Raw genomic sequence first — 15,000 nt, 5'->3', positions numbered from 1 at the left:
GCATGACTGGAATAAGAGAGCCGCATTCTGAGAGTACATGCTGCCCACTCACTTGTCCCTCATTCGCCGCCTTGCCCGCTGTTCGGTCCGGCCACTCCTCGGTAAGGGACCGCGTGCGCCATCTGGTCACTTTGTACACAACACGCGTGCCGCAAGGCCGCTGCTGTTCAGGCTCAACCTCTAGTGGTAAAAACCGCATATATAGACTCCGCACGATGCGGATTTCCATACATACGCACTTGTTGGAATACGGGATTCCATATCATACAGAAATAATATGAACTTCAGCATTATAGAGAGCCTTCGGATTACATGGGAAAACTTCGTATTATACGTAGTGCTTATAAATATGGACTGTGCGGAATTTTTTGTCGAACCGTTTGAAGCGGAAATGAGACGGAATTCAGCCGCCGTGGTGGCTCAGTGGTTATGGCGCTCGGCTGCTGGCCCGAGAGACGCGGGTTCGATCCCGGCCATGGCGGTCGAATTTTGATGGAGGCGAAATTCTAGACGCCCGTGTGCTGTGCGATTCCGTGCACGTTAAAGAACCCCAGGCGGTCGAAATTTCTGGAGCCCTTCACTGCGGCATCCCTAATAGCCTGTGTCGCTTTGGGACGTTAAACCTTCATAAACCATAAATCGATAGGGAATTCTCTGCCCTTTCCATGCAAAAATAATACAGAAATACATCCGATCAAGGAAACCAACCAGTGCACAATTATTAAAACATATTTCTTAATTACACTGTTGCTAAGCACACCAAACTCTACTATGTAATGAGATATAGACTTGATAATGTCGTATGCTTACAAAATGTTAACTTCTTAAATGTGTTGCAAGGGTGCTAACCCTTGCATTTTCACAGAGGTCTTTGAAAACCATAATCATGCGAGACTGGAGCCTGCACTTTCGGTTTCGTAATCACTGACCTCAAAACGGAGGTGCAGGAAACACAGGAGCCATCGTCAAGTGAAGAGAAAGACAGTGAAGCTTTACGGTGGTATTTCAAGGATCCCGTCTGATTACAGTCTCTTCAGAAGCCAATTTAGTGAAGCGTTGAGATCCTGGAGCGTGCTGTCGAAAGGTGGCTGCACGAAGCAGAACAAGGAAGCTCTCATAAAAAGCGTTCAGTGTGCCTTTTAGAAACGTTTGTTGAGCAAATAGCACCAGAGTGCCAGAAGGGGCGTGATAAGGGGCTGACATTCACGATATAAACGTCCGGAACAGCTTTGTTGCACAGAACCAATACCGGCTTGGAGCCTTCCAGCTTCGAATGCGAGCTACCGTCAACTGCACTCGCTAAGCGGTTGACTCTCGGTGGTTTAATATGACGACGATGAGGAAAGCAGTACGGAAAATCGTAAAAGAATATAAAGAACTCTCACGTTGCATCTGCACACATGCAACGCAGAAGAGTATTGTGACCTAATCGCAATTAGTTTCTCTAACATCAGCTTGCTTGGAACTTAGCGGCTACGAAGCTTTCTTCAGAAATCATAAATATAAAGTGCTATAATAATGGCAAAACCGAAACGGACTACGAGGTCTGACTTTCTTCTTGAGAAAGCAAAGTTTTTAGGCATAGATATGCGGTGGCGAGGAAATAACAGCGGATTAAAAAATCCAGTTTTAAAATTTCATTACATGTGGCCGCATATACGCAGAAATTCTGGACAAAAGCATTTTTGAGTGGGAAATCGTTTATGGACGCAATGTTTTCATATTATGTAAGATTTCACTGTAACAATTTTTTTATATGCACGTTTTTTCTATCGTTAAAAGTGTTCTCCATTGGTTTTCTATGCTGTCTTAACTGTGCGATGCGATCGTGGCAACACTTTAAAAGAAAGATTTTGCTACATACCGGAATAATGGACCATTACCTTCAATATTTTCATAACAGTGTCTTACAATTTTCTAATCTTCAAAATTTTTCCCCGTGAAAGCTGGAATTGCTCATGTGAAACGGAACCTCGAAACATTTGTCGCTTAGTCTTTCCTTATCAACTGAGAGTTAAGCATCCTGTAATGGCTCAACCCCGAATTGTTTCACAACTGAAGCATAGTACTAAATGAAGCGCACTTTTTCGTATTTATAATATTTTTACACAGCCGTCCGTCCCAGTTTGAATGTTCACTGGACTAATTGTTCGATACGTCATTTATTGTGCTCCAGGCGACGTGCTGTTTCTTTCCTGTTTTTCATCGCTCAGAAAAAAAGAAACAGAAAAGAGCATGTTTTATCCCAGAATTCGGAGTTTTTTCTGAGCCCACTTATTCTATGTGCAGATGTCCGTAGTTTTTTCCCTTCAGATCATCGGGCCATGTAGAGTAGACTGTTGTGTGTAAACAATTGGTAGTGTTTTATGCTAATATGAACTTTGTACTCAAAGTTTAATCTAAGGTTTATAATGCAGTTTGGAAAATTTTCACACTGAGGCTGTCTGCCTCTATCAAGACGCACTGCCAGCGTTAGGAGAAAGCAGTAAGCGGCTTTAAAACAACTCACTCTTCACACGTACGGACGGCATGTGAACAAAAGGGCCTCGAAATTTTCTGAATGGGCGCAATTTGTACGCTAGCCGCAGTAAATGCGAAGGGTGCGCTTTCAGCGTGCATTCCACGACTGTGACAACTGTCTTATCACAATCCTGCAAAGCAGCGATGCGCCGCGGGCACTCGTTCAGTGAAGCGCAGGTGCATTGTTGGGAAACTTTCGAATCCTTTGATGCGCTCTAAAGCGGAGCCGGCTGTTCCACGCCTCCCTCTTTCTCCCTGGCCACGGCCAGCACAGCGCGTTGCGCGCGGCAGCTAATTAGTGTCCGGAGAGACGGATAACCTACCACCTCCCTTGCCCTGTCCAGTGGACGGAGATAGCGGCGACGAAGAGCCCCAGCTGACTCTGGAACTGCGTCGCCCCCTGTCGGGCACGACGGGAGGCACCAACGCAAGTCGTGCCAGCAGCGCCGCTTGGAGTCGCACACAGGCGGGTCGGCGCTCCCTCTGGCTGCGGGGTCTGGCTCCTGACTCACCGCTCGAGCTGCTGGTCTTCGCCGATAGCCCCAGGGGGCGCAGCCAGCTGGCCGCGCTCAGAGCTCAGACGCTGCCGGAGGCTTCCTCGGTTCCCGGCAGCGGAAGAGGTGAGGAAACCCCGCCCGACATGGTTCGCAGCTGCATTTGCACGATCCAGGCGAGGGAGAGGGAAAAACAAAGATGAATGACACAGAGAAATTAGTAGCACACAATTTTGGTAAAAAGAACCATATTGGTGCCAATAGGGATATTATATTCAATAGATTTGTTAGACAGAAACAATTGGTGGCATGCACCCGTACTGATAAAAATAGCAATCATTCTAAGCGGCCAAAAGCCATCGACAACAACAATAGCAAGCGATAGCTCACAAGCGTAGCAGCTTGTCCTAGTTAGGCAATATTTTTATGCGAACAGCACGAAAAAGACGACGGACGTCTTCGATGCCCTGGTGGTACCGAAACGTTACAACATTATTACGTTTTGCTTTGGTTGATCGTTAATAATGTTCTTAATGTGTCTATTTCTAACGCTTATGAAATGTTACAAATAAACGTTCTAATTGGCTTACCATAACCTTAATTAAACATTTAAACAAGTTCATTCAACTTTCTCTAAAATAGTACAGTAGCTTGGAAAAGCATGCAGACCCATCATTTGTGAACGTACACAGCTTAATCGATGCTTTTGATTGACCAGCAATGGGGCCGACACATGAGTTTTGCAAGAGAACGCAACACATACATGCAACTCACCTCCAAATGGCTACCATGGAGCCAAGGCTATATAGCCATTACTGAAGGGTATCCCATGAGTGATAATGATGAACGGCTAAGAAACAATATTTTGTAATAAGATAATGGGCCTTGTCAAGGAACCTATGACAAACAATATTTAAGAGATTTATTGCAAAGTACTGCTGGTTGAAGAACATCTTAACTGCAAGGACAGCAAGAAAAGTCCTAGCACGCAGTGCTTGAAACATATGTGCAATATCGTTTTAGCGCTATGATTTATTCTATACAACAATATTTAGTGCACAGTATTAGAACAATATGTAGTTTAAAAATTAACGTAATGCTTGCTATACAAGATATAATATTATTTGTTAATTTTAATGCTATAATTGCATTTACACACTTAAGCAAAATGTTCACTTTCAATGTTTAAGTAATGCTTATGATACAACATATAACGCTATTTGTTAATATCAATATTGAAATAACATTCCTATCAAATAGGCAACGTTACTGCATCTTATATAACAATTTTAAACAGTTGTGTAATTGTTTGGTGCTACCAGAAAAGGAGTGATGTATCTTAATTGTCGTCCTCAGCCATCGTCTCTTTCGCAGTGTTCAGATTTAAATAGGAAATAACTTGGAAATTCGCGACCAAGCAGAGCCTCCCAGTCCCCCGAATCTTATTTAACTTTATTTTTCAGTACGGCAATATACAAAGGAGTTGCAGTCACCCTTCTTAATTTTAAAACAATTCCCCATATACTCTATATATCTTCCACCACATCTCACCGTAACCCTGCTTGATCTAGGACTTTTTAAGCAGTTACCAGAGCCATATCTGGTGGTAGGCGATTTAATGACTACTCTGGGTTTTGGGTAAGCGAATATACGGACACTAGAGGTCGGGTTTTAGAAGTCTTTACTCTGTGCAACAACGTTTGCCTGCTCAATACGGCCAAACCCACATATTGCTCTCCATCCTCAGGAAAAATGAGCTGTATAGACTTGTCTTTTAGCTCAGCGTCCGTTTTTACTGATTTAAAGTGGAATGTTCTTGATAACCCACATAGAGCGATCACCTTCCACTAGTAATTAACTTGTCATCACCACCATCAATCATTACAGTAAGCCACGTCGTTGGGCGTAGCTCACTGGGATCGATTTCAGGAAAAGGCCGCTCATGAAAAATTATTTGTGGATCATCTCAGTGTTGACGAACTGAATGAAATGTTTACATCTTGTATCATTGGTGCGGCACGCCGAGCTATCCCTCAGTCCTCGGGAGTTGTTGGAAAGAACCACAAGGTTTGGTATAATAAAGAATGTAGAGTAGTGAAAAAGGAGCAAATTAAAGCTTGGGAATTTTTCGCAGGTATTCGGCGTACGAAAACCTTATGAACTTTAAAAATGCGAGAGCCTTATAATGCACGGCATATCCGTCGCAATGCCGGAAAAGCTTCCGGGGAAAATTACATATCGTCCATAAGCAGTTAATCACATCCAAAAAAAAATGTGGGAGCAAGTTCGTAAATAAATGGCGTCTTCTCCCCTTTCCCAATTCCTTTTTTTACAGCCCCTGATACACAAACAATTATAAAGGAACAAACAGACATGCTAGGTGAACATTTAAATTCCCAAGTGTTTCCAGTTCCTCACACTACACAAAATCATTTTTAAAATACAAGAACACAGCTGAGAAAAAGTAGACTTCCATCAAGTGGTTCCACAAATTAACCTTTCCATAGACTAATTACAATACAAGAAATAAACAGTTCCATCTTCCGGCAAACAGACTGCTTCCGGCACTGGGGAAATACATTACGAGATGCTGGCACATCTTTCCCAACCTTCTGTGGAAGCACTTTTGAAATTTTTAACAAATTCGGACACTAGAAAAAATTTCGGAAGCTTGGAAGAAAGCCTTTACAGTACCATTGCTGAGACCTGGCAAGCAGCCAACATACCCTGCTAGTTATAGACCAATAGCTCTTACCAGCTGCCTCGCCTAGTCTTTTGAAATCATTTTGAATATCAGGCTAACCTTCGTGCTTGGATCTCGCGAACTCCTTGACCTTCATTAGTGTGGTTTTAAAAAGCAAGCTCGAAAACAGACCATTTAGTTCGCCTCGAAAATACTGTCCGAGAGGCTTTAATACATCGACAGCGCTGTCTTGCAGTTTTATTCAATCTCGAAAAGGCATACGACAAAAGTTGGAAGTTCGGGACACTGCGTGACTTAGCAGATCTTGGCATCCCGAAGAAGGATATTGAACTACATACAAGATTTCTTATCCAACCGTTCCTTTCATGCACACCTAAGGTCAACCCTCGCAAATAACTTTCTTCAGGAGAATGGGGTACCTCAGGGGTGTGTTTTAAGTACAACACTCTTTGTCGTGAAAATGAATTGCTTAGACAAAATAATACCAAAATCAATTAATGTACCCAGTTTATGTTTATGATCTACAGATATCCTGCACGTCAACAAACATATCAGCATGCCAGTGTCAAGTACAATTGACAATAAATAAAGTAACGACATGGGCAGACACAAATGAATTACAGTTCTCTCCTCAGAAAACAGTGGCCGTTATGCTCTCTCTCAAAAAATGCCTACACAAACCCACCCTCCATTTAAGGGAAGCCGAATTACCAGTAAAAGAACACAAATTTCGAGGCATAACTTTCGATAAAAATCTCCAATTCATTCCACACATAAGCAACCTGAAGAAAGCGTCCCGATCCTTAAATGTCCTAAAAATGCTTTCACAAAAACGGCGAGGGTCCGACAGGACATGCTTTTTGCACATTTTTCGTCCTCTAGTACGATCTTGCCTAGATTACGGGTGCTTCGTGTACAGGTCTGCGAGACCATCATACATAAAACAACTGAACCCCATGCATAACAGTGGTTTACGTCTCTCAACTGGCGCGTACAGAACATCCCCCATACACTATCTCTATGTCGAAATCAATGAGCCCTCCCTTACAGACAGAACTATGCTCACATGCACATATGTCCTGAAAGTCCGTTCCTCTCCGAAACACCTCTGCTATCCCATAGTTACAAACTGCACCTCCAGAACATTGTTCAACAACAAACCCCAGTCAATCAGACCTCTGCTGCTACGCTTCGAGGAGAGTTGCCAAACCAAACCGTAGGAATATTGGATACCTTTCCTGATGTCACCTCAAGACACGACCCACTGCCCCCATGGTACAGCCTTCCCACTTCGCGTTACTTCATGTTAACACACTTCCAAAAACGACAAGAACCACACGAGCACATATTACAGAAATACCGGGTACTAGAAGAATATGCGAACTACACAGAATTTTACACTGATGGCTCGAAAACAGCAGAATATTTCGGAAGCGCAGGTGTAGAAGAAAACTGTAAAAAAGATAAGGCTTCTTAACGAGCATCCATCTTTACTGCCGAATGTTATGTAGTCTGTATAGCTGTAGGCAAAATAATAAACAACAGCATTCAAAACAGCATAGTCTACATGGACTCACTTAGCGTGCTCACGGCATTACATTGTAGAAATACAGCTGAACCCTTGGTAGGAAATATATTACACAACATAGAAAAAGTCATAACACAAGGACATATAATAAAATTCTGCTGGGTGCCGAGCTATGTTGGAATATATGGTAATGAAAGAGACGACAAATGTGCTGCACAAGCTCGCAGTCATGAAATCAAGAAAGCCAACATACTCCTTAGAGACTGCATGAAATTATTACACATTAATCTCAAGGATAAATGGCAGGAAACCTGGGACAATGAAGTAAATAACGAACTGCAGTTGGTAAAGCTTGTACTGGATGAATGGAAAACCTGTAGTCATTAGGAACGTTTCATAGAGGTAATTTTATGCCGTCTCCTTATTGGACATGCGCTGTTGCAAATGGGTTGCAAGCCCCAAGGGTAGCGTTGGCCTGGCGGCCTGGGGCACACCTGGAAACATCCGAAGGTCCTGGCAAAGGATGAGTCGACTGGCAACAGAACAACTTGTTTATTCTGGCATCGCAAAAGAGCAGCCGGTCAGGGCGACCACGTTACTCGAAGGAAGAAATTGAAGTCTCTCTTTGGCGTCCGGGGCAGCTGCTTTTATACCCACGGAGTCGAGGGCAAGAAGGAACGGCTCGGGATGAGTCGCACTAGACGGCGACGCTCGTTCATGTTGAGACGTGAAGTGACGCGTCCGCCGGGCCGGCGCCGGTCAGACCTCCTCGCCTCCCAGTTGGGGAGCTCCTCTCGCCGGCTGCCGCGCTTTGACAAGCGTGGGCACCAACATGCACACACACACACACGCACACACGACGACACGTGGCATTGAAACCTGCCTGGACGCGCTTGGCGGGAGGCGTTGCGGCAGCGATGAACGGGTCAAAATGACCGCCACTTTGAACGAAGCCCCGGCGTCCATTGCATCCGCGCCGGCTGCGCGTCGTAGGCGAAACGTAACAGACCGCCCCGCCGGGAGAAGGAGATCCCGATGGTCAGGGGACTGCATCCGCTGTCCGGAGGGATGTCGCTCGATGATGCTCGTAATCGAAATCGGTCGTCCCTCGGCGTTGCTTGAGCGCAGCGCACAGAGAAGGCCTCGTTCTCAGGTTCAGGTTCACACAGGGCACTGCAAAGTGACTTCGGGAGAGTTGCCATTTTTGTGCTCGTTCCCAGCAAGCGTTAGAACTACGCCGAAACGCAACCGCTCAGTCAGCAAGCACGAGACAACCCTCACTAAGCTCTGCCAGGCTCTTTCCCCTTTTATACTACTGCCTAGTTCCTTACAGTAGTCAAGCAGCACTCAGAACGCGTCCACAAATTGGAAAATTGCACTAGAAAGCACATAATCACTTTGAAACACTAAACAAAAGCAATATGTTAAATATCCTGCCTGAGGAAGAAAACATCAGTAACAAACAACTTTGAGGCGGATTCCTACGTTAGGGGCTTCGACTTAAGCCATCGGCGTTACCGTTGAGACTCCCCTTTTTGTAACGCACCTCAAAGGAATATTGTTGCAAAGCGAGGCTCCAGCGCAGGAGGCGGCCATTTTTGGGAGAGATGGTCTGCAGCCATTGGAGAGGGCAGTGATCCGTCTCAATGATAAACCTCGAGCCGGCAAGGTTACATGACAATTTCTGAACGGCCCACACGAGACACGCACACTCTTTCTCGGTGGCGCTGTACGCCTGCTCACGACAGGTCAGCTTACGACTAGCATACAGGACGGGGTGTTCCACTTCTCCATTTTCCCTTTGGCATAGTACAACGCCCATGCCTCGCTCACTAGCATCGCACTGAACAACGAACCCTTTTGTGTAGTCTGGCGATCGTAGCACAGGCTGGCTTGTTAGGGCACTCTTTAGGGCGCTAAAAGCTCTTTCCTTTGTCTCGCCCCAGACGACTGTTTGGGGCTCTGTTTTTCTTAGAGCATCCGTCAGGGGAGCCGCGATATCGGATTACTTGGGGATGTACCTCTGATAGTAGCCGGCGACACCTAAGAACGACCGAATATCGGTCTTCGTGCGCGGTTGCGGGAAGTCTCGCACAGCGGCCACCTTTATTTCAGAGGGGCGGCGACGACCCTGTCCAATCACGTGACCGAGGTAGACAACCTCGGCCTGTGCTAATTGGCACTTGGGAGCCTTGACTGTCAAGCCCGCTTCGCGCAGGCGGGTTAGCACTGCCCGCAAGTGTGCCATATGCTCAGACCAGGATGCGGAGAATATCGCTACGTCGTCTAAATACGGTACAGCGAATTCTTCCTGTCCCCGCAACACTTTGTCCATGAGGCTTGAAAAGCAGTATGGCGCGTTCTTCAAACCAAAACTCAAAACTTTAGGACGGAATGTTCCCATTGGTGAAATGAACGCCGCATACCTACTAGCCTCTTCTGTAAGTGGAACCTGCCAATAACCCCTGACAAGATCTAGGGTGGAAATAAACTGAGCGCTACTAACTTTCTCAAGGCGCTCCTCGATGTTAGGGATCGGATAAATTTGATCCTTAGTGATGGAATTAAGCCTGAGGTAGTCGACGCAAGGACGAGGTTCCTTGCCCGGTACCTCAACTAAAATCAAAGGGGAGGTATAATCACTCTCACCCGCCTCAATAACACCGAGCTGTAGCATTTTCTTTACCTCAGCCTCCATAATATCGCGCTGGCGGGGTGACACCCGGTACACCTTGGATCGTACTGGCTCTGGGGAGGTAAGTTCTATATCATGAGTAAGGACAGAAGTCCTACCAGGCCTCTCAGAGAGCTGACCTTGAAACTCTTGTAAGAGTTGGTGTAGTTCGGTTTTCTGCTCAGCCGACAGCGGTGCTTTAATGATTAAGTCACTAATGACCTGATCAGTGTCTTCCCTGTTCGTCACTGAGCCTAGTCCCGGAAGCTCGACCGGAAGCTCTTCGGGAACGTTTACCATCATACACACCACTGCTTCCCGTTGTCTATAGGGTTTGAGCAGATTACAGTGGTAAACTTGCTGTGCTTTCCGTTTTCCTGGCAGTCTCACCACGTAGTTAACATCCGACAGTTTTTGAACAATCCGTGCTGGGCCCTCCCACTTCACGTCGAGTTTGTTTTTTAGCGATGTGCGTAATATCATTACCTCATCGCCCACCTCAAAACGACGGGCCCTGGCTGTCCGATCATAATAAACCTTGGCCCTCTGCTGGGCTTTTGCCATTGCTTCACCTGACAACTCCTGTGCCCTTCTCAAGCGTTCGAGGAGACTAAGCACGTACTCGACCACGACTGGGTCGTCGCCCCTGCCTTCCCACGAATCTCGAAGCATGCGAAGCGGAGACCGCAGCGAGCGACCGTACACCAGCTCAGCTGGCGAAAACCCCGTAGCCGCATGCGGCGCGGTCCTTAATGCAAATATCACCCCAGGCAGCCACAGCTCCCAATCACTTTGTTGTTCAAAACACAATGCTCTCAACACGCGCTTCATGACGGAGTGGAGCTTCTCAACGGAATTCGACTGTGGGTGGTACACTGAGCTGTGTAACAGCTTTACCCCACACCTTTCGAGAAAGGCTGTCGTCAAAGCGCTAGTAAACACTGTGCCCTGATCTGACTGGATTTCCGCAGGAAAACCAACTCGCGCAAATATGGACAGTAGTGCATTGACTATCTCAACTGAGCTGAGTTCATTAAGCGGCACTGCTTCAGGGAACTTTGTCGCTGGGCAGATCACAGTCAAAATGTGTCTGTACCCCGTGGCTGTTACCGGCAGAGGTCCCACTGTATCCATAACGAGCCGTCTAAAAGGCTCCGTAATGATAGGTACCAACTTCAACGGCGCCCTCGATTTGTCCCCTGGTTTGCCAACCCGCTGACAAGTGTCACATGTCCTCACAAAGTGTTCTGCGTCACGAAAACACCCTGGCCAATAGTACTCTTGCAAGAGACGGTCCTTAGTCTTCTTAACTCCTAGGTGTCCGGACCACGAACCGCCATGCGACAAGCGCAACAGATCCTGGCGGTAGCTCTGAGGCACGATCAGCTGATCGAACTCGACTCCCCTGCGGTCCAGATAGTTCCGGTACAAGACCCCACCTCTTTCCACAAAACGAGCATTTTTCTTGGCGATACCTTCCTTGACATTGCAGCGCATGTTTTCTAGGCTGCCATCCTTTTTTTTCCTCGGCTATGAAAGCCGACCGGCTGACTTTTAGCAACCTATTAAGTCCATCTGACGTAGGCGCGATGAGCAAATCTGCAGATAGCTCTTCTAACTTTCCCGTGTCGGGCATTTCCTCTCCAGTACCTGGTGCCTTCAACGCTACAGGCTCAATTTTATTCAGTTCGGACGTGCTCTGAATATCAGCTTGCTGCGCCTCCGACCCTTTTTCATTGTTCGACAACGTCGGCCCCGCAACTACCGCCTTTGCAGCGAGCTCCCGAACTCTCGATCTGGTTAAGGTCTGAACGCTAGCCTCACCAAACAAAAGCCCCTTCTCGCGCAGGAGGTGATCGGACCTGTTCGAAAATAGGTACGGGTACTGGGGGGGCAGCATAGATGACACTGCGGCCTCCGTCTCAATTGCTCCGAAAGGTCCTTCAATAAGCACTTTTGCTACGGGCAGACACACGCTGTGAGCTTCCACGGCTTGCTTGATCCATGCGCACTCGCCCGTGAACATATCGGGTTCTACGTAAGAGGGGTGAACTACATCCATTGTAGCTGCGGAATCACGAAGCACTCGGCACTCTTTCCCGTTCACGAGGAAGTCTCGCATGTAAGGCTCGAGAAGCTTCATGTTCTCGTCAGTGCTGCATAATGACAAAAACACGACTTTTGTTTTTGTTTCTGGACACTGCGCCGAAAAGTGACCCGGCTTCTGGCACGTATAACACACGCGCGCTTGCCTCCTCTCGAACCGTTTTCTGCGTTCGGCTTCGGCTGCCGCCGTCTCCTTACGTTCTGTCGGACTGCTTTCACTCGCATCCGCACTACGCGTGTCCCCCCTTGCTCTCATGGGTGTGAACTTCGGCCTCTCAGACTTGGAGCCAAATTCACCCTTTTGACCGTCCTTAGCTCCGCGAGCCCGACGCGTCACAAACTCCTCGGCTAGCTCGGCGGCTTTAGCTACTGTACTAACGTCTGGCCTATCCAAGACCCAGTACCGCACGTTCTCAGGTAACCGACTATAAAACTGTTCCAGCCCGAAACACTGCAGAATTTTCTCGTGGTCACCAAACGCTTTCTCTTCTTTGAGCCACTCCTGCATGTTTGACATAAGCCTGTAGGCAAACTCTGTATATGACTCGCTTCTGCCTTTTTCATTTTCCCGAAACTTCCGACGGAACGCCTCCGCTGACAGCCTGTACTTTTTTAGCAGACTCGATTTCACTTGGTCGAAATCCTCTGCCTCCTCTCTCTTCAAGCGAGCGACTACGTCGGCCGCCTCGCCGTGTAACAAAGTGAGCAAGCGCTGTGGCCACGTTTCCCGAGAGAACCCCTGCTTCTCGCACGTTCGCTCAAAGTTAACCAGGAACAAACCAATGTCCTCTCCAAGCTTAAACGGCCGCATCAGGTCAGTCATTTTGAACGATACTCGTTCTCCTGCACCGTGTGCCTGACTTCCATTACGAGCGCGTTCCATCTCTACCTCGAGACGCTTCATTTCCAAAGCGTGTTGACGGTCGCGCTCTTCTTTCTCTTTATCTTTTTGTTCTTTACGTTCGCGCTCGTCTTTCTATTTTTGCTCTTTACGTTCGCGCTCCTCTTTTTGCTCTTTACGTTCGCGCTCGTCTTTCTCTTTTTCTTTTTGTTCTTTACGTTCGCGCTCGTCTTTTTCTTTTTGCTCTTTACGTTCGCGCTCCTCTTTTTCTTTTTGCTCCCTCTCCTCAATGGTCTTAAGGCATTCCGACAGCTCGTCATCCTCAGCCTCCAACTCAAGAATAGCCCTTAGCAGTTCTGGTTTTCTGAGTTTGTCTGAGACATCCAGACCCAACTCTCTTGCAAGCTCCAGCAATTTCGGTTTGCGCAACGACTTCAAATCCATGGCTGCTCCGAATGCTGCTTTCTCTACTGCCTACTATTGTCTTGCCGCAAACTAACCCGGCAGCAACGACAACCACAATTACCAGCTCTGTTTCTGACACTAACAAAAGCCTGGCAAAACTCAGAAGAAGAAAGTCCCGCACTCACCAAACCTCGCAGCCAAGAATTCAGCGCAGTCGTTCCGCTGCAGGCAACCAGTCATCACACAGGGCTCGTTGCACTGCTCCCGGATGGTCGTTGTGCTGCTCAGCATACAGTCGACCGCATATCTTCGCTGCTGGCCTCCGTTGTCGGGATCTCACCGCTGGCGACCAGTTGTTGCAAATGGGTTGCAAGCCCCAAGGGTAGCGTTGGCCTGGCGGCCTGGGGCACAGCTGGAAACATCCGAAGGTCCTGGCAAAGGATGAGTCGACTGGCAACAGAACAACTTGTTTATTCTGGCATCGCAAAAGAGCAGCCGGTCAGGGCGACCACATTACTCGAAGGAAGAAATCAAAGTCTCTCTTCTTCTTCTTCTTCTTCTTCAGTGATTGTTGGGAAGGATGAAAAGGAGGGAGACACGGGCTTGTCTACTGGAGGACTAGCCTCCACGCCCACTGCCGGCGTGTCGTAGAAAGAGGAGGGGAGGGGAAAAAGATTGAAAGGAAAGGGTAGGCGCGCAGCCGCAATGATAATGACGAATGACATACGCAGTCCCCTGTGGCCTATAGGCGGCCAGAGAGGCCGGAGGCCTCCAGGAAGGTGAGGAGGTGCCGGAGGGCTTTGGCAGGATTATGACAGCCGGGGAAGAGAAGGTGGTCCGCTGATGTGCAGGGGAGGCCCAGGGAGCGGTAGCCAGCCTCCATGATAGTCCTTGCGGAGACAAGGGCAGGGCATTCACACAGGAGGTGTTGGGCAGTCTCTTCCGGGTAAGTGCAGAAGGAGCAACCCGGGGAGTCAGAGAGGCCGATGCGGAAAAGGCGGGAGCCGGTGTTGGCGATCTCTCTTTGGCTCTCTTTGGCGTCCGGGGCAGCTGCTTTTATACCCACGGAGTCGAGGGCAAGAAGGAACGGCTCGGGATGAGTCGCACTAGACGGCGACGCACGGACATGTTGAGACGTGAAGTGACGCGTCCGCCGGGCCGGCGCCGGTCAGACCTCCTCGCCTCCCAGTTGGGGAGCTCCTCTCCCCGGCTGCGGCGCTTTGACAAGCGTGGGCACCAACATGCACACACACACACACGCACACACGACGACACGTGGCATTGAAACCTGCCTGGACGCGCTTGGCGGGAGGCGTTGCGGCAGCGATGAACGGGTCAAAATGACCGCCACTTTGAACGAAGCCCCGGCGTCCGTTGCATCCGCGCCGGCTGCGCGTCGTAGGCGAAACGTAACAGCGCACATTGCACACTACTTCCTACTAACAAAAGAAGGCAAACCCATTTGTGAAAAATGCGGAGATAAAATTACAGTACACCACATCTTATTCTCATGCACAAAACTTAAATCACTGAGTAAAAAGTATTTTACTTCATGCTAAAAAGAACACATTATTCTTCACCCAGCACTGATTTTAGATCAAGATGCACTCATTGATATCTCAATTGTCTGTAGCTTTTTAATTGAACCATGTATCCTTGAAAAGCTCCGAATACCGACTCTGCGCCTTGCTACATATGAAGATACACTTCAGCCACGTTGTCGTTCCT

General features: G+C 47.8%; 1 protein-coding gene across 1 annotated transcript in view; it reads left to right on the top strand.

The window, feature by feature from the left end:
* LOC144114183 (protein turtle homolog A-like) overlaps positions 1-15,000 on the top strand; it is a 398,561-nt gene that overhangs the window by 348,347 nt on the left and 35,214 nt on the right. Inside the window, exon 10 of the mRNA XM_077647762.1 lies at positions 2,865-3,140. Within this exon, the coding sequence (XP_077503888.1) occupies positions 2,865-3,140 (276 nt within the window). The remainder of the gene's footprint in view (positions 1-2,864; positions 3,141-15,000) is intronic.

The sequence above is a fragment of the Amblyomma americanum genome, chromosome 1 (assembly GCF_052857255.1).
Source record: "Amblyomma americanum isolate KBUSLIRL-KWMA chromosome 1, ASM5285725v1, whole genome shotgun sequence".
In the NCBI taxonomy this organism is placed as follows: domain Eukaryota; kingdom Metazoa; phylum Arthropoda; class Arachnida; order Ixodida; family Ixodidae; genus Amblyomma; species Amblyomma americanum.
Note: the sequence above shows the minus strand (reverse complement) of the source record. Positions and strands in the feature narration are given on the sequence as shown.